General features: G+C 35.5%; 1 protein-coding gene across 5 annotated transcripts in view; it reads right to left on the bottom strand.

The window, feature by feature from the left end:
- The window catches only part of Thoc1 (THO complex subunit 1), a 56,043-nt gene that overhangs the window by 32,761 nt on the left and 2,306 nt on the right, over window positions 1-20,976 (bottom strand). For 3 of the 5 annotated variants that reach the window (XM_074070126.1, XM_074070127.1, XM_020169081.2), the window contains exons 2-9: window positions 20,792-20,865; window positions 20,638-20,698; window positions 19,663-19,729; window positions 14,958-15,076; window positions 14,352-14,400; window positions 13,834-13,929; window positions 5,369-5,451; window positions 3,416-3,489 (exon numbers count right to left, since the gene is read on the bottom strand). In XM_074070126.1, the coding sequence (XP_073926227.1) occupies window positions 3,416-3,489; window positions 5,369-5,451; window positions 13,834-13,929; window positions 14,352-14,400; window positions 14,958-15,076; window positions 19,663-19,729; window positions 20,638-20,698; window positions 20,792-20,865 (623 nt within the window). Of the gene's footprint in view, window positions 1-3,415; window positions 3,490-5,368; window positions 5,452-7,664; window positions 7,734-13,833; window positions 13,930-14,351; window positions 14,401-14,957; window positions 15,077-15,696; window positions 15,718-19,662; window positions 19,730-20,637; window positions 20,699-20,791; window positions 20,866-20,976 lie in introns of those variants that run through there. The other 2 variants (XM_074070129.1, XM_074070130.1) reach the window with 2 other exon arrangements.

Genomic DNA, 20,976 nt, shown 5'->3' with positions numbered 1-20,976 from the left:
CTATATGCAGAGTAATATCACTTATCTTACATTTAAACCTCTGTTCAACTAATTGGAACAAAACTGTGAACTTGGAAGTAACTGAAAAAGTCCTTGGTCTGCAAGAATTAGTTGTCACAAACTTCATCCACTTTACAAAAGAGGTGTGAAATTCTGCTTAGGTATACTTAACTCTGGTTACACTGGCTTTGAAATATGTGTACTGTGAAGTAAATAAAAGGAAATATACCTAATTTTAATAAAAGAGTATTAACTTTGCCAGAGTAACAGCTAGTATCTGCAGCATGCAGTCCTTGCTTCAAGCCAAAAATGAAGACTACTGACAGTTTTAATTGACAAAATCTAGCTCCTCGGGCTGGGAGGTGGTTCAAGTGGGACAGCGCCTGCCTAGCAAATATAAGACCCTGAGTTCAAACCCCAGTACCACAAAAACAAACAAAAGCAAAACAAAATCTAGCTCTTGCCAAAAGTTTTTATAAAAACTAGCAGTATTTGAAAAAATCTTACGGACTTGTTAGCTTTCATTCTTCCCAAAACCAGTAAGTACAACTCTGATAACAGGAAAACAATGATCTGAATATCAACCTTTCTACAAGTAAAGCAACTTCACTGATTTACAACGTGATTATATCTCTGGGTTTTCTATGGATTGAGTTAAAAAAGAAAAAAAAAAAGCACTATATAAATTATTTGTACCCATGAAATACCAAGAACCAATATTTGTCAAGTTCAACACATTTAATAAAGGATATTTCTGAAACAAAACTGTTTTTGAAGATTACATATAAAAATGTATGTATGTACACACACGCAAGATTATACACAACTGAGGTCACTTCATTACAATAGATCAAGAGTGATCATAATAAATACCTCTTGAATACAATACTAGGGAACTTTGTCTAAAGAAAAATGGAAGGCTATTTCTGTCAGAGACAATCATAAAATTATAAGCCAATTTATAAAAAAAAACCCTGTATGTCCCTTTTTGCCTCAGTTGCCAGGAAGCTAACATCTAATCTAATGCTTGACACCAATAACAATCTTATTCAAACTTGCTAATTATCATCTCCCTGTATAGGCTTCTGATTTCTCTCTTTATTTTTAATTGGCTTGGTATGTGTCTGAGGTGCCTTACAGAATAAATTTTATTTACTTATTTATTTATTGTGGTGGGGATTGAATGCAGGGCCTTGAGGGGACTAGCCAAAAGCACTCTACCACTGACCTATATCCTCATCCCCGGAATCAATTGCAGAGTAGTTCTATATATTAGGAAACTTTCATAGTTGAGGCACTAATGTTTTTAAAAAATCCTCCCTTGATGGTTATATTTCCATTTGCTAGATGCTCTTTTCATTCATGGCTAGACTTCTTCAAAGAGTTGTCTATACTCAGTGCTACCACTTCACTATTTTCCATTCATTACTCAATCTACTGCAGTTTACCTTCACCATTCTGCAGAAGCTTTTTAATTTCTTGTCCATACAAAGCATGTGTAACTACTTATTACATTTTCAAGCAATAATAAATTGGAAGTTAGAGTTTCTATCTTATATAGAATGTCTAAACTCAAGTGCAGTTGAGTGTGATTGTAGCTCTAGCTATATGAGAGGCTGAGGCAGGAGGATCTCTTGAGCCCGGAATTCAAGTCCAGCCTAGGCAACACAGCAAGACCCCATCTCAACAACAACAAAACATAAGAGTGCCTTGTAACTATTTCAACCAAAATGACCTATAAAACCTGATGTATGTTTTAACCACTGAACAATTTTATAGGATGTTACACATTAGAACTTTATCATAAAAATTTTTATTGGTGTGGGGAGTGGATTACGAGAAGCCTATGAGAACTTAACATAAGCACAGTTGTGCTCAATGATCTGCTGAGTTTGGCACGGCCCCAGCCACAGAAGGAGGGGGCGAAAGAAAATGCAGCACAGCTGCTTTCCTACGTTGTTTACATTAGGAATGCAGGTTTCTACTATTACAATGTCACCTCCCCCACCAAGGGCTATTGCTCCACCTCTTTGTTTCCACTGGATATAAAAGACTTGCTGAAGGAGGACACGGAGGGTTTTTTATGGGGTTTTTTGATGGGGGATTGATTGGTTGGCTGCTGCTGTTGAGTTATGCTAGAGATTAGAGGAAACATGGGACAGTGCAAGTCTAAGGACCCAGACTTTAAGAGTTACGCTAATGCAGTTTTTAGACGTGGCTGCTGTTGTTTGTCTGCAAGTCTGAGCACCAAGACTTTAAGAGAGAACATGGGACAGTGTAAGTCCGAGGGCCAAGACTTTAAGATTATGACCATAACCATACAGCTGAATTGTCTCCAGAGCCTGGGCAGAATCTAAGAGTGTCTTTGGGTGCTCTGTTTACACCTCAGGTAACCCATTACCTTAGAGCCTACTACCTTGGCCCAGAGTTGCTCATAGAACTAAAAGCCTAGTCTATCTATCCATAATGTACAGAAATAAATAGGTCTCTAAAAAAATTAACTATAGCTAATAATAGCTAGCTAGTGGACACTGAACAGCACTGGTCCAAGTGCTTTTAAATTTTCCACTATATGCAACATCAACAACTACAATAACTAAGTGCCTTAGACCATTTCTGATCATTATCTTATTTAATCCTCTCAAAAATTATAGTTAGAAGCATTGCAGTATTTTAAAGATGTTGAATCTGAATTGTAGGGAAAGAAACTTGCTCAAGGAAGTACTAGAATTTAGCTTGGAGTCACACTACTTCTCAACATTTCTTATGGGATATGTGGTTGAATTTAAGATCTGTGATACCAAGAATACATCTTCCTGTGCAGAGAAAGGAATCTCCTTCTTGATCTTTTAGGCAGTAATGATGGAATTTTTTTTTGTTTTTTATATTACAACTGATGGTAAACTTCCATCACCCCAGATCCTGGAAGAGTGCTGGTGAAAGTTTTCCTTTACATCATTCCTTCCCTTCCTCATTGCTTCTAATACTATTTAGAAATTATTTGGAAAGAAGGATTAGGGGTGTAGAGGATCAGAAAAGACAGAGTGGTAAGAGCAAGAAGAGAGAGAGGAAAGGGAGGTTTCCTTTCATTAAAAGTCATTCCAATACCCACAGGCACCAAGAAGAACAAGGGGAGGAGCTCCTAAGGTTGACAATGATTGGCTTCTCAAACGCTGGCAATATGCATAAGGTAGGCTATATAAACAATGAACTATTTGTACATAATTTAGAAACCAACAGTAGCTGGTTAATGATTTATGATTATTTTAATCCACACACATGAAAGCTATATATAAACAAGAAAATCTATAAGCACAATTTCCTGCCTCCTTGTCTGTATCTTCAATCTAGTACTTGATAGGTCATTAAGAGACTATCTTTGTAAGTCAAGAAATCATAAATTCTAACAACTTACCAAGTTGTTGGAGCTTCATCATCTCCCATTTCACCTTCTTCTACATCCATCCCTTCTTCTCTATCCTCAGTGTGCTAAATTTTAAAAAAAAATGGACAGCCTGTCATGAAGCAGTCATCAGGCAGAATATAAGTGCCACAGCATTAGGCCATTTACACAATTCTACACAACCATTAGAGAAGTATAGTTACAGTAACTATTCAGACATATAACCATCTGAGGCAATGGGAATTATATGTGCAGGAATCCAAGAACTTGAGAGTAGTATGACAATGACATAACACAATCATGAAGACATAGTGTACACTCAGCCTAGTTATTTCTCTAAACAAGGTCAATGGATCCTTTCTGGGAACAAAGGGTTCATGGCAAAATATTTTGGAAATATATATGACAAAGACAATTCCAGAGTAAAATGGGTAAGTAGCAGGAAGAGGCAATTCATTCATAGAAGAAAAACAAATGCTAATAAACATATAGTTAAGTCCCTCAACTTTAAAAATAATCAAGAAAATATAAAACCAAACAACCTATTTTTAAGTTTTTTTCATCAATTAAGCAAAGTTTCTTTTTATTGGTGGCACTACGGTTTGAACTCAGAGCCTCATGCTTGCTAGGCAGGTGTTTTGCCCACTTGAGCCACTCCACCATCCCCAAAGATGGTTTGTTTGTTTTTTTTTAAAATGGTAATTCCCAGTGTGAGACAGGTAGGCATTCTCTACCTGTCACTGGTACAGAGCTGGGGTGTGACTTAAGTGATAGAGCATCTGCCTAGCAAGTACAAAGCCTTAAGTTAAAAAAAAAAAAAAGTATAAATGGTTATACCTTTTTGAGAAGTAACTGGGCAACTGCTATCAAAATTTGAGATATATTTTGACCTAGCAACATTACTTTTCCTAAGGAGACAGCTGCATAATTTAGCAATGATATAAACTATACTATTTGCTATAATGCTGTTCACAATTTTTTACTGTAAGAGTTTATCCCACTGATAAATTGTGGGATTGTGACATATCCAATTCAAAGACTAACTTGTGAGCTCTTAAAAAACTGAGACAGATCTAAATGTACTGATACAGAAATATCAGTTAAAAGAAAAATAAATTTAAGGACTATGTTGTATGACCTCACATGGGAAATAACAACTTAGATTTGTGCACACACACAAAAAGTCCTATTAGTTTAACAAAGAACATTATGAATGTTTATGGACATAATATGTATTTATGGAAATAAAGTTGGGTATGGTGACACATGCCTGTCATACCAGCTACACAGGAAGCATAAATGGGGGGATTGTGGTCAGATATAAAGTTAGATACTATCTCAAAAAGAATAAAAGTAAAAGCAAAAAGAGGCATTACTCAAGTAACAAGAGTTCCTGCCTAGCAAGTAAAAGGCACTTAGTTCAAACACCCAAGTTTTGGCAAATCCTCAGGTTTGCCAAAAAAAAAAAAAAAAAAAAAAAAAATCATAGCTATTCCACAATCCACCTTATGATTACTATTATTAAAATACTAAATACAAGCCAGGCACTGGTGGTTCACGCCTGTAATCCTAGCTACTCAGGAGGCAGAAATCAGGAGGATGGAGGATCAAAGCCAGTCAGGGCAAATAGTTTACGAGCCCCTATCTTGGAAAAAACCCATCACAAAAAAGGGCTGATGGAGTAGGTCAACTTGTAGGCTCTGAGTTCAAGCCCCCAGTACTGGAAAAAAAAAACAAACTAACTACAGTTACTCTGATAATCCATTTTAATAAAAAGTACAATTACTCCATAAAAAACTTACCATAATCTACTTTTGATTAAAGAGTAGTTATACTTTGCTTTAAATATTGATTTTTTTTTACACAGAAGACATATTACTTGTATAAATTAGAAATACTTCGTATTTTTGATGACTTAGCAGTCCATTCATATGAATTATCTTAACAAAAGCTTATCAGTCTCACCTTCTGACCCAGGGTGCTTTCCTGCTCATTGGTATTGAAGACAGTGACATTTTCCAGGTTGAATTGACTTTGCAAGTTAAGACCTATTTAAAAGAGTTTTTCAATGTAAATCCAAACTTATGTCATATACCCAAAATATGTTAAATACATAATTAAGCAAATTATGTCATATACCCAAACTTATGTCATATACCCAAAATATGTTAAATACATAATTAAGCAAAAGAACAAGTTAGAAACAACATATTTGATTTCCAAATACTTTCTAAAACTTACATCTTAAAGGTACCTGTAGAGTACAAAGAATTATAAATTATGACATATGTTTGATTTTTTTATTAGCATAAAAGAATCATACACAGGGGTTTCACTGATACCTATACACATACATCCCGAGTGAGGTGTGAGCTACCAGCACCCTGCTAAGTTTGTTTTCTTGATGACAGCCATTCTGATTATGGTGTGATGGAATCTCAGTGTCATTTTGAGTTGCATTTTCTTTTTTTTGGCAATGTGGGATTTGAACTCAGGACTCTTACTACTTGAACCACTCTGCCAGCCCTGATTTGGATTTTCTTTATGGCTAAAGATACTGAACATTTATTTGTGTATTTATTAGCCATTTGCACCTCTTCTGAGAAATTTTTGTTCAATTTGTTTGCTCATTTGTTACTTGCATTATTATTATTATTTTTTTTTGCAGTACTGGGGTTTGAACTCAGAGCCTACACCTTGAGCCACCCCACTAGCCCTTTTTTGTGAAGGGTTTTTTTTCCGAGATATGGTCTCATGAACTATTTGCCTGGGCTGGCTTTAAACCATGATCCTCCTGATCTCTGCCTCCTGAGTAGCTAGGATTATAGGTGTGAGCCATCAGCACCTGACTTATTTATTCTTTTGATGTTTAATTTTTTTGAGCTCTTTACATATTCTGGATATTTATCCTTTGATGAATAGCTTGCAAAGATTTTCTCCCATTCTTTGGCTTCTCCTTTACAGTAACTGTTTTCTTTGATGTGTAAAGCTTTTTAATTTGATGATTTGTCAATTTTTGCTCATTTCCAGAACAATTAAAGATCTATTCAGAAAGTAATTACCTATGCCTACCTTACATCTTCAAGTGTTTTCCCAAGTTTCAAAGCTTTAGATCTTATATTATGATCTTTGATCCAGTTTGAACCTCAATACTTCCAAAAAAAAAAAAATCTATGATCCATTTGGAATTGATTTTTGTTTGGGTGAGTCTTCTGCATGTGGGCATCCAGCTTTCCCAAGACTATCTTTTCTGCAATGTATGTTTTTGGCTCCTTTGTCAAAAATCAGATGGTTGTTGTTATATGAATTCATTTCTGGATCTTCTATTCTATTCCACTGGTCTACAACATATCTGTTTCTAAGTGTCAGTACCAAGTTGTCTTTGTTACTATGCCTCCGTAGTATAATTTGAAATCAGGTATTGTGATAACTTTCAGCATTGCTCTTTTTGCTCAGGATTGCTTTGGTTATCCAGAGGTCTTTAATTCTTCAATATAAATTTTTAGATTGATTTTTCTATTTTTGTGAAGAATGACATTGGGATTTTGATGGGGATTGTCTTGAATCTGTAGAGTGTCCTTGTGCTTGCTAGGTAAACACTCTGCTCCTTTTTGCTTTAGGCTATTGTTGAGATAGGGTCTCCCATTTTTGCTTAGGGTCAGTCTCACACCCCAATCCTCCTACCTATGGCCTCCAGCACACCTGGGATCACAGGCATGTACATCATACCAAGGTTATTAGCTGAGATGGAGTCTTGCTAACTTTTTGCCTGGATTGGCATCAAATCTCGATTCTCTTGATATCCACCTCTAGGGTTTACAGGTTAAGCCACCATGCCTAGCCTTTTTTTTTCTTTTTTGCTGTGTAGTCCAGGCTGCCTTTGAACTTACTATGTAGTCCAGGCTGGCGTTCAACTCTCTATCCCGCAACCTCAACCTCCTCACTTGCTGGGATTACAGCTGTGAGCTACCACACCTGGCTTAGTCAATCCTTTTTATTCAAGAACAAAGAATAAAGAACAAAGAATGCACAGAGTATATTTTTACTAAGGCATAAATATAGATTGTATCAAACAATAATAAGCAAATATATTATAGGTAATGAGAGCCATGTTTCTTACTGACAGAGAAAAAAATTAAAGATAAGCAGTTCTTTACTCTGGAGGCAGAGATAGGAGGATCATGGTTTGAGGCCAGTCCAGGCAAAATGTTTGTTTGCAAGACCCTATCTCAAAACACAAGCTAGGTGTAGAGGTACACACCCATTTCCTCAGGAGATAGCAGTAGGAGGATCTCAGGCTGAGGCCTGCCTGGGCAAAAAGCTCCAGACCTCATCTGAAAAATAAAGCAAAAAGGGCTGGGAGTGTAGTTCAAGCAGTAGAGCCCTCTACTAGTAAGTGTGAATCTCTGAGTTTGAACCCCAGTAACACACACACACACACACACACACACACACTCACTCTCTCTCTCTCTCTCTCACACACACTCACACAAACAACAACAAACAGGTGTACTGTTTGTTGGATTTGACTCAGAAACACCAGTATGATTCCATGGTTTTTGTTGCTGTTCATTTTAATATATGGACACTGAAATAAATATAGGTGTGTGTGTGTACATGTGAGTAAGTATTACACCCATATCTTTTCTAGCTCTGCCCACTTAGATGGCCTAGAAGAAGTGATACTCCAATAGCAATGAACATATCTAAGGCTCAGATCTTGGTTTAACTACCATTTTTAAATAAAGGGAACTAGGCTTTTTGGAAAAGTGGGCAATTCCAGATACGGGGTAGGGAAAATACAAGATAAGCCTGGATAACATCCTGCCAAAAAAATCTGGAAGAGCTACCACTAGCTAAAAATGGGAACAATTTGAGCAACCAAGTAAATAATGATAGATGGGATTACAGCACAAAGAACAAAATAAATATCCATGAGTTCATTTGGAAATAGTTGAAAAAATTAATAAGTAAATGAGAGAAAAAGAGACAACTTTTCCTTATGGTAGAATCTCTGTTAATAAATGTAGAAGAAACGAGAGACAGAAATAGTTAATGCTGTATCAGTGTTAATTTCTTAGTTTTGATAACTGTACCATGGTTAAATAAGATATAAACACTAGGGTCAGGTGTGGTAGTACACACCTGTAATCTCAGCTACTTGGCAGGCAGAGATTAGGAGGATTGCAGTTCAAGGCCAGCCCAGGCAAAAATGTTGAGACCCTACTTCAACACACTAGCCAGATGTGGTAGTGCACACCTGTGGTCCAAGCTACCCAGGAGGCATAGGTAGGTGGTCCAAGGCCACCCTAGAAAAAAAGTACAAGACCCTATCTGAAAGATAACTAAAGCAAAAAGGGCTGGAAGTGTGGCTCATGTGATAATAATGAATAAAAGGGCTTACAGAAGGAAGAGCTGGCACCAAGACCCTAAGGTGGCAATTATCTTGAAGGTATAAATAAAGAAGGCAAGATGGCAGTCTAAATGAGGGAAAGAACAGTTTTTCAATGAATGTGCTGGGACAACTGGTATCCACATGTAAAAGGATGAACTTGAGAGCTGGGCGTTGGTGGCTCATGCCTGCAATTCTAGCTACTCGAAGGCTAACTAAGATCAGGAGAATTGCAATTCGAAGCCAGCCTGGGCGAAGTCTGCCAGACCCTACCTCAAAAATACCCAAAACAAAAAAAGGCCGGCAGAGTAGCTAAAGTGGTAAAGTACCTTCTTAGCAAGCAAGAGACCCCATGTTCAAACCCAGTATTGGAGAAAAAAAAAAAAAAAAAAAAAGTACCTGAATCCCTACCAAACACACATATAAAAAAGAACTCAAAAGAGATAAAACAGATCACACACAGACTTAAAGGCAAGAAAAGAGGAGCAAATCTCTGTGACCTTTGGTGAGGACATGTTTTTTTAGATAAGACATCAAAAGCACAAGCGACAAAAGAAAAAAATAGATAAATGAAAATATGGACAGGGTGTGTAGCTTAGTGGTAGAAGATGTGCTCTGCATGTATGAGGTCTTGGGTTCAATACCCAAAACCAAAAAAGAAAACACAAAATGTGAGGAAATGTTTGCAAATTTAATCTGATATCCAGAATCAAGAATATAAAAATACTTTTATAACTCCACAATAAAAAGATATGTAACTTAATTTTAAAAGTGAGTAAAAGATTGGAATATGTCAGAGAAAGACATAAAAATGACCAATAAGCATATGAAAAATGCTTCAACATTATTAGTCATTAGGGAATCAAAGCATAATGAAACATCACTTTACACTCACTAAAATGACAGTAATCAAAAGGCAATTTGTCTTGAATAAATAAAAGTGTTAGCGAGGATGTGGCAAAACTGGAATCAACATGCATTACTGATGGGACTGCAAAATGGTAAGCTTCCTTGGCAAACAGTTTAGTTCCTCAGACATTTAAATGGAGAGTTATTATATGACCCTACAATGCTCCTCTTGGATCTATGCTCAGGAGAAATTAAAACTTAAGAGTTACCACATGACTTAGCAATTCTTTAAGCATTTATGTAAGAAAAATGAAAACAAACACCTACATATAAACTTGTACAAAATATTCATTGTAGTACTTATAATAATTAAAAAGTGGAAATGACCCATATGTCTATCAATTGATGAGTAGATAATCAAAATGTGACACATTTATATAGTGAATATTAACTGGATATAAAAAAGGAATGAAATAATAACACAACATAAATAACTCTGAAAATACTATGCTAAGTGAAAGAAGCCAGTCACAAATGAACACAAATTATATTGTTCTACTTATATAAGTGCCCAGAATAGGAAAATACATAGAGAGATTAGATTGTTAGATTAGGGAAAAGTAGATTAATGATTGCTTAGGGCTTGAAGGAGAGGATAAGGGTTGGGTAAGTGGGGAATGACAGCTAATGCGTGCAGATACATTTGAAATGGGTGAACTTTCAGGTATGAATTTACATCTCAATTAAGCTATTAAAAGAAAAGCAATTTTTAAAAGGTGAGATTTCCAGGAATGGGAGACTAAATTACTCAGATTAATCCTCTCATTAAGGACAAGCAAAAAGTTAGGACAAATTGTATTAATTTTATAAACATTTACAGAGTATACACCATGTTCATGTTTCAGGCAATGAAACAGAAGAATGATTTTAATTTTTTGCAGTGCTGAGGATTAAAACTGGGGCTTCATGTGTGTGAGGCAACCACTCTGTCCAGCTACACCTCCGGTTCAGAAAGATTAATTTTTTAGAAACAGTGAAGAGCTGATGTTAATGAATACCTGGGAAAAATCCAAAGTCCAAAAAGATAAACAATGTATGGCTAGCACTCGAAAGCCACTTTTACCTGAGGGCACTTCCCAAACAGGAGGAATCACTTGCAAAATTGAGCGACTCTTTCTTTTTTTTTTTTTTGCTTATCGTTTTTATATTTACTTACATTTATATAGATTATTTGGGCTACTCCTCTCCACTCTTGCCCCAAGCTACTCTTTTATTAGCTTCCTGGGCCTAAGAAGGAAAGGAATCTAATAAACTAAGAAATCCTATACTCAGCCATCTTTAAAGCTGGGAATTTATAGAGCTACATCTAAAGGTAGAGATTAACCAAACTGTAGCCTAGTACCATGTCTTCAGAATGATCTGGGGAACCACAGGCCTACAACTGGGCTGGATTACAGTAATACTGAATTGGTAGTAGTCCCCCTTTAGGGGACTGACAGAAGCAACGAAAACCCTATCTGGAGAAAGGTATCTGTCCCACGCCTCAAAATTATTGCCTTAGGTATTTCCTCAAAAATAACACCTAACAATAAGCAGACATACAAAGAGAAAAGAGACCATGAGTAAGAAATAATTGAACCAGACAGTTAAAAACAGATTCACAAAGAATCTGGAATAATCAGATACAGACAATAAAAACTTCCCACGTTTAAAAAATAAGAAGCAATCTTGAAGACATTAGTAGGATATAAATTAAAAAGTGATATAACAGAAAAGATCTTCTGAAAATAAGAAACACTATGGTAATTAAAACAAAAATCAAATATGAGAGAGGAAGGGTAAAGGAAGGAAGTTAAGAAGGTGAATATGGCTGATGAAATTTCTATACAAAAATAAATATAGAATTTTTAAACCTGTTCAAATAACCTTAAGAAAGGAACTAAGGTAGAAAGAAGAAAAACAGAGGAGTGAATCAATTCGGGTTATAATACATAGGTACATGGAAATGTCACAAGGAAACACCTTGTATAGCTATCTTAAATAAAAATAGCATTTTTTTTTCTTTTACAAAATTGGAGAACAGGAGGGAGGATCAGGTCCTATCTGCAGGGAGGATGTGGGGAAAGGGTGTAGGAGTGTGAATATACTGCAAATACTGTATAGACATGTATGTAAATAGAAAAATGAGACCAGTTGAAACTATTCCAGGAATGGGGGGAGAATGGGGATAAAGGAGAATGGTAGAAGGGGTGAATTCAAGTATGATACATTTGATATGTTGCAAGAACTTTTGTAAATGCCACAGTGTACCAAAGCACAACAACAACAACAACAAAAAACCTAAGTGTAAAACAAAAAAATAAACAAATAAAAAATCCTTATCAGCAATTATTGAAAGGCGAAGAAAGAAGCACTAAACTGGAAAACAGTTCTTAAGAAATTATTCAGAATTGGATAAAGAGATCTGGGCGCAGTGGCATGTACCTGCAATCCCAGTGACGGGGAAAACCAGTCCCAGCTGGTCTGGACATAAAACGAGACCCCATCTCATAAACTAACAGTGCAAAAAAAGGACTGGCAGAGTGGCTCAAGTGTAGATCACCTGCCTAGAAAGCACAAAGAAATGAGTTCAACATTGGTATGGCAAAAAAAATTTTAAAAATTCAAAAATTAAAGAAATAAAAAGGGCAATAGATAGAGGATACAGTGAAAAGGCATAGTGGCTATTTAATTGGAGATACAAAAAAGGGGAAAAAGAAAAAGAGACATAAACAATACTGAAGAGAAAATGGCTAAAATTTTTATGAACTGAAAAAAAGATACTAATTTGTAGATTTAAGATGTCCAAAAATCCCAAGCAGGATAAATAAAAAGAAGCCCATGCATAGATACATCAGAGTAAAACTAAACAAAAGCAAAGAAGGGGGAATGGGAATATAATAGAGAGGGTGAACTTGTTCAAGGTACACTGTAAACATGTATGGAATTATCACAATGAAATTCCATTGTATTAGTAAAGTATGATAATTCAAAAATAAATAAAAAAAAAGACAAAGAAAAAATTTAGATTATCTTTAAAAAAGTTAGACATCTGATTTGTCTATAGAACTATGGCAGACCAGAAGATAAAATAAAGATTGTATCTGATGAGATGAAATCTCTTATCTAGTGCCAATCTAGAAAGAAATCTCTTATCTAGTGCCAACCTAGAACTGTAAATCTACTGGAACTAGGAACTACTGTACAAGAACAAAAGAGAAATAAAGATTTTCAGGTAACAGACATGTACTGAAGAAAAGTCTAAGGGAAAATGATCACAGCCAGAAGGTTAGAAATACAAGAAGTGGTAAATCTGTATTAATCCTGAGTACATACGTAAGGATGACTACATACATACTAGGCCTAGTATGACAACAAGAAAGCACATAAACCCCTATCATACACTATAGAACTTACTACAAGCAGGCACTATTGTAAGCTCTTCACATATTTACTACTACTATTACTATTATTATTATTGGCAACATTAGGGGGTATGAACTCAAGGGCTTTGTACTTTCTTCACGTATTTTAATTCATTTAATCCTCACAACAATTTATGAAGTAGATGGTATGCTAGCTCTATAGTAAGATAGCAAAAATGAAGTGAAGAAATTCTAAAATCTGGCATACTTGAACAGATTTGCACACAAGGAAAGCTCTGGAGAACTGGTGTTCCAGTTATTGAGCTAAATGACAGTGGTTATTCAAAGTGTGTTTGCTTCATAATTACTATACTCTATATCTGCTTTATGTACTTTTCTGTATGAATATCATATCTCACAATGAAATTCTGTAAAGGAGAAGGAGGAGAGGGAGAAAAGGAAGGGAGGAGAAAGAGGGAAAGAAAAGGAAGGAAGGAAAGGAACTATGGGTAAACAGTAGTGATTCAGGGGAAAAGTATAAACAGAAAACAGGTTTACATTATGAAATAAAATGTAGATAGTATGGTTGTAATCCACATATTTCAGTGATTCAATTGCACATTATTAATAAGCTTTCAACTTATAAAAAAAAACCAATGAGTTTGATAATTTTCTGTTATCTTTCAATGTCTTATAATAATTTTTCTTATTATGACAGATTTTAATCCACTAAAAAGTGGAAACAATTTTCCGGCAGAGAACTTATTTAATGTATAAAAGCTTACCTGATTTCTCAGAGAGAGGAAAAAGCCTGGCCAAAAAGAGTTGAATTCGTCCACAGAAGACTGTATTCTGGGATTTAGATAATCTTCTTAGGAGATCTAACAATGTATGGAAACAAACATTACATAGAAAAGGTCATTCTGTTTATTACTACCATAAATTTCTTAACCAGTTTGTCCAGTGCTTTCCTAAAGCAATGGTTCTCAAAATGAGGGTAGAAACCATTGTTACAAAAAAGTACTATAAATTAGGAACAAAACAAGTTCATCATGGAGAAGATATATTTTACTGAATTTTTCTAATTTTCATTAAGTTTGCACCTAGAAAAGGAACAATTTTATTTAAAGTGAATGATGAGTTTTAATCAATGAAACTGTCACTTAGTAGACACTAATCTATCTAGATACTGTTATCTATCTAAAGACAGATACTAATCTATCTTTAAAATGTTATTACTGACACTTCATAAAACCACCAGTTTTGGGCACATTTATCAATCCTTTATTACTGAATTACTTACCATTGCACATACGAAGTAAATAATTTTTCCCAGCAGAATAGAATGTATTCTGAAATTAAGAGAGAAATTACTATTCTTCAGTTGTGACAACTCCTTCACTAATAAGTCACAGGTAAATAATAAGGAACACTAACATACTGTGAACCTACTATGCTACTTTCACTTTTTAAATCTAGTAATATTTTCAATGAAATAAAAATATTTTCAGACATATAAGATAACATGACCCTAAATAACTGTTGTAAACATCTGATTATTATTATTATTATTATTTTTGGCAACAGGTTCTTGGTATGCAGCCCAGGTTAGCCTTCTGCCTGTGTTTCTTGAGTGGTGGGATTATAGGTGTAAACCATCACGTCTGGCTGAAAGCAAGTGTTTTCAAGTTAATTTTTACTACTCAATCAAGTTTTACACTTTAAATTTTTCTCTACACAAGGTTCTTATTTGGCTCTCCCAAGAAAGCACAGTATATAATTCTTTCACAGGGACAAACCTTTTGGCAATAAGCAATATTAGGAATACAAGCAAAAAAACACAAAACTATCCTCAGAACTCTAAATCTATAGAGATAACGTTAGCAGGAAAAGAAACTAAAGCACTTACTGATTTCCAAGTAGCAACATTTTTTTCCACAAAAGTGAATATTGTGTCACACTGATCCAAAGGAAGACAATCCAAAACATCTCCCAACAATACAAAAGGTGTAGATGCAGTACAAATACCTTCAAGTGGAGCACAAGTCAATTTAAAAGTTTAAGAAATGCAGAGTAAAAATAATTCTGAAGAATATCTTTTTTTTTTTTTTAATTTTCTTTTTGGGTGGGACTGGGGTTCGAACTCAGGCTTCATGCTTGCAAAGTAGGTGCTCTACCACTTGAGTCCATTTTGTTCTGGTTATTTTGGAGATTGGGTCTCACAAACTATTTGCCCAGGCTGTCCTTAAACTATGATCCTCCCTATCTCAGCCTCCCGAATAGCTAGGATGGCAGGTGTGAGCCATCAGCGCCCAGCTCTGAAGAATATCTTAAAAAGGTACACTGTCACACATAACAATGCTTTTAAAGAAGAAATAGAAGCAACCTAAAAGTCCAAAATAGGACATACTTAAGTAATTTTTGATGTGTGCACTCAATAATAAAAGATGACATTACAGTAATTGTTGATAAGAACCAGAGCATTTATTATATGTTAGGCATACTTAATGGTTTACATATAATAACACAATCTCTACAACCTGTGAGGTAAATCATATCTTCATAGAATGGGAAAACTGAGACACAGAGAGATTAAATAACTTGCCCAAGATCACAGAGCCAGTATGTGGTAAAGCTGGGATACGAACCCAGGCAGTCTGGCTCCACAGTCTGTTCTCTTCACCACTAAGCTATTCAAAAGAATATAATGCAGCCAATTAAAAACGATGGTTATGACGACTATAATAACTTGGAAAAATACTTCTGAGATAATGTCAGGTGAATAGGGCAGGATTAAAAACTATTATATTATGGTTACAATAACTTTAAAAAAAAAACTAGAAACTAAAACCATAAACCAAAATGAATGGTAGTTTTTAAAAAGCAGAAAAATTATGACTAGTATTTTCCCTTTTTCTCATTTCCAAATGTTTTGTAATGCTGCTAAATTGTCTTTGCGATATGAAATAATTACTTTTAAAAAAGGTAACAGAAAGGTTTAAATCGACTTCAAATATGATTTTAACATTTAAAGTAACAGCATCATATTAGAGAAAAGAATAAATACAAAGTTACTGCTTATCTCTAAAGTCAATGCTTGTGAAGACTAGCAATAAATTAAAGATTCTCCTTAAGGTCAGTTAGACTAACAAAAAAAAACCTTTCATATCCCTACTCATTCTTCCTTCTATTGTAAGATAATAGGTACTTGCTAACAGTATGTTTAAAAACTGCAGCCTATTGCATATGGTATGTGGGGGGAAAAATCCATGGGTAATGTAAGCTCAAAACATTGCATTAACATATGTCCAGAAAAAGCAAGTCCAGCTTTACTCTACACTGGTGAGGCAGTATCTGGAATGTGATGTGAGGAATACCGCCTAGAACCAGTGGGTGGCATAAAGCAGCAGATTTTACTTCAACACAAGGGTTGAGGTAGTCAGACCATCAAACAGGACTCAAACAGTGAGCTCTTCAATGGGCATGGTCCAGAAGAGGCTGGACAATCACTGGTCAGGGACGTGACTAGGCCAGAGATGAGACTGGACTAAATGACATCTAAGTGACAGTTAAGATTCTGTGACATCATATGTCCTCTGCATCCAAGAGATTTGAGAGATATGCTCTCTGCCTTTTGTTGCTATATAGTCTGGCATAGTTAACTCATACAACTTGAAGAAACTATATTCCACTGCTAAAGATTATGAACCAGTAGAACTAAGCAAGGGTCTGGTAATCTCATTTAAAAATAGAGATTAGCTGGTAATTCTGATGAGCTGCTAGGTGTGGGAACCACTGATTTATACTACCTCCCAGAACTTTCACAACCTATGACACAGCATCCATACCGATGTCTCTGCTTACCTTAACCTTGGCCACAGATATTTCTCTCCAGTTCTTAAAACATGGGTGGTGCTATGTTCATACTTCCATGGTTTTGTTTACAATATTTTTTTCTGCCTAAATAGTTTTCCTCCTCTTTATCATATGGCAAATTTTGACTCCATCTTTCAAAGCATAGAATAAATGTCAGCTAACCTAATAAAACTGTACTATTGTTGAGCAAACTACTTCATCTATGCTTCTGAAGCACACTGCACATAAATCTACATTAGTCCTAACTAATTACTTCTGAAGTACAGACTCTGAGTGTTTTAAAGGTAGGCATTTATTTATTTTTTTAAAATATTTTAGCCAATGTCTGACATGGAATAGTACCTCAATAAGTATCGGCTAAGTTGAATTAAATAAAACATTTATGGACAATTTGAAAACATGTCACATAAATAAACAATAATAATTTCTAAAAAGAAACTTTCCTCCCCTCAAACTAAAATTAAAATATATCTAAACCTTTACTTACAGTTTTAAGTTCACAAAAGTTCTCATCTTTCTCAAAGTAAAAGTTCTAAGTATAGGCTTTACAACTTTGTGTTAAAACCATCACCAGTCTTGCAAGAGTAACGTATCAAGTTAATCAATGAACTAAGCATACACTGCTCAGTTATGAACTAGGCAAGGAAAACAGCACTGTGAAACTCATTTAAGTATGCTTAAGGGATGAATGGATGATTACGCAGCTTGTATAAAACTTTAACAGGTAAAGATTAGAATTTAAGAATTTAAGTTTCCAAAAATTTGGAGGCTACTTAAAAAGCTGGACATCGATCTACCATTTGATCCAGCAATACCACTCTTGGGGATATACCCAAAAGACTGTTACTCCAGAGGCACCTGCACATCCATGTTTATTGCGGCACTATTCACAATAGCCAAGTTATGGAAACAGCCAAGATGCCCCACCACTGACGAATGGATTAAGAAAATGTGGTATCTATACACAATGGAACTTTATGCAGCCATGAAGAAGAACGAAATGTTATCATTCGCTGGTAAATGGATGGAACTGGAGAACATCATTCTGAGTGAGGTTAGCCTGGCCCAAAAGACCAAAAATCATATGTTCTCCCTCATATGTGGACATTAGATCAAGGGCAAACACAACAAGGGGATTGGACTATGAGCACATGATATAAGCGAGAGCACACAAGGAAGGGGTGAGGATAGGTAAGACACCTAAAAAACTAGCTAGCATTTGTTGCCCTTAACGTGGAGAAACTAAAGCAGATACCTTAAAGCAACTGAGGCCAATAGGAAAAGGGGATCAGGAACTAGAGAAAAGGTTAGATCAAAAAGAATTAACCTAGAAGGTAACACCCACACACAGGAAATCAATGTGAGTCAATGCCCTGTATAGCTATCCTTATCTCACCCAGCAAAAACCCTTGTTCCTTCCTATTATTGCTTATACTCTCTCTACAACAAAATTAGAAATAAGGGCAAAATAGTTTCTGCTGGGTATTGAGTGGGGGGGAGAGGGAGGGAGCGGAGTGGGTGGTAAGGGAGGGGGTGGGGGCAGGGGGGAGAAATGAACCAAGCCTTGTATGCACATATGAATAATAAAAGAAAAATGAAAAAAAAAAAAAAAGAATTTAAGTTTCCAAAATAGCTTGCTGTGACACTGGAAGACCACTTTTACTTTGTGTGTTCCAGTTTTTGTACATGTCAATAATGAGTTAGAGATTAAAGGCAGTTTTCACATATATGATTTGAGTTAATCAAATGAGTATTTTAACCAAATTGGTTAAAGAATGCTCACAAAGTACTTTTTCATTTCTTCTTTCTGAAAATATTTAATGAGCTCCTACTCTGTGCCTGATTTAGTTTGTCCCATACTGCCATTGTTCCATTTTAATAGTCTTCCCCCTACTTTTCCTACCAGCAGTCTCTCCCAATGCTATCACTCTTCCGCAGTTCTTTAGCATGGCAGATAAAACTCTTTACATGTAACCGTAATCCACCTCTCCTGTCTCTTTCGTCACCATTCTCATTATCTTTTCACCCTCCTGTTCTGTACAGCTCTCTAGCCTAGCCTCTGTACATCTATTTCCTTTTGTTTCTGACAAATTTGTTATCCCTCAAGTCCCTCCTCTCAGGTTATACCTTCCTTTCAAAAACCTTTCCGAATTCATTTAAACTCTGACTTTAGGGAATCACTTTTGCTCTATTCCATTCAAGCACACTTCAACCACAGCATTTACAGCACAGTAAAACATTCCAACATTTGTTTCCTCCATTACCCACTAGTTCCTTACATGTAGGGAATATGGTTTATTTACTATTGAATCTAGAAGTCCTAGCTCAGTACCAGGCACAAAGTAGATGTTCAATAAATATTTACTGACTGAATAAAACAACTGGAGAACAAAAAAAATGCCAAAATGTGCACTGGGTAATAGAGCTGAGAAATAAGTGAACTAACTGATAGGGACAAATTCTTGGCAAATGTGGGAGTCAGGCAGAACTTAAGAATGAACAAGGGGTTGGGAATGTAGCTCAGTGGCACAGTGCAAATGTGAGGCCATGCCTTTGATCCCCAGCACTACCCATGCAAAACCAAAACCAACCAACCAAACAAAAAGATAAAATAAAACAAAACAAAAAACCAAAGACAAATAAAAATTAGATAGGTGGAGAAGTATGTGAAGAAGTTTTAAATAAAACGTGTCCTGCCCAAGATAACTTTAAAAAAAAAGAAACAAAACCATACTTACCTTCAGTTACTCCCCCAATAGCAAGAGAAATAATAGCTAAAACATTTTCACATGATGAATGATTTATCTACCAACAGAAGAGAAATAAGTTAGGAATAAAAGTTCAGACTGATTTGGTAACAATAAAAACATGTTCTCTGACATTAAATAGTTACATGTACGGAATATAGGTATTTCTTATAGAAAAAAATTACTTTCTAATATGAAAATACAACACATAATAATACGCAGACTATTTGTAGAAACATATCAATAAAAATCAGGTGATTCAATCAAAATCCAGAGGACTCAGGAAAATGGTATATGTGCATGATGGCTAGAAGCTAATCAAGCACAACCATGCTGAGGCCATGACTCAATCAGTGGTACATAGCAAAGGTAGGGCCTGAACATTAATACTGTGGCATGAATGTCTGAGGAATGGTCTTATAAAGGAGGGAGACAGTACAACCATATAAGCACTTATTGAGCATTCATTATGTTGTTTCATATAACGCTAAAGAATGGGATTTCCCTTCTTACAAATGAAATTGAAGCTCAGAAAGGAAAGTAACTTTCCCAATGCCTTACAATGGATAAGTGACAAAGTCTTTGAAGTAAAGGAAAGAATCAGTTTGATCTAGAATTGTCTGAGAAAAAGGGACTCTATATTATGGCAAATAAATTCAGATTCCAGGATGTGCCACTGTTTGTACAGCAAAATGAGATAATCCACCTTCAACCACTACAGTTCTTGCTCACTAAGACTACATGCCACCTTTTCTTATGCCAAACCCTTAAATTGCACCTGTGCTAGCAAAATCTTTATGACATAACCCTATACTGACTATAAAATCAGCTTTCACAAGGCAATATGCTCAAAAAAGGAAAAGATGTCGAAATATCCCTTCTAAGAATAAAAGCAGTTTTCTGGTAACGTAGTTTATTAATTAGCCAGCAAAATTTTAACAATAAACAAAGAAGAAATATACTTACAATTTCTTCTTCTAGAACACCTCTGAAAGCTTGGTCAAGAGTGCATTTTTTTTCATTTTCACTATTAAAAACAAAAGACATCCTTGTTTTGTAAACAGCTCAGTGTAAATATAAATATTCAGGCAGGTATTTTTCATGGACAATAATGCCTTACCTGCCAGGTAACTGGCTGAAGGTATTCAACAACGGCTTGATATTTTTGTTGTTCAAGGCCTCTCTGGTAGATTTCTAGAAAAATAAAATGGCAAATAATTGGAGAGCTTTTGTTTATTGTTTACTGAAAAAGTATTGCTCATCAATAGTCTGTCTTTCTAACTATAAGAAATGTTTATACTTGGG

This window comes from Castor canadensis, chromosome 4 (assembly GCF_047511655.1).
Source record: "Castor canadensis chromosome 4, mCasCan1.hap1v2, whole genome shotgun sequence".
In the NCBI taxonomy this organism is placed as follows: Eukaryota; Metazoa; Chordata; class Mammalia; order Rodentia; family Castoridae; genus Castor; species Castor canadensis.
Note: the sequence above shows the minus strand (reverse complement) of the source record. Positions and strands in the feature narration are given on the sequence as shown.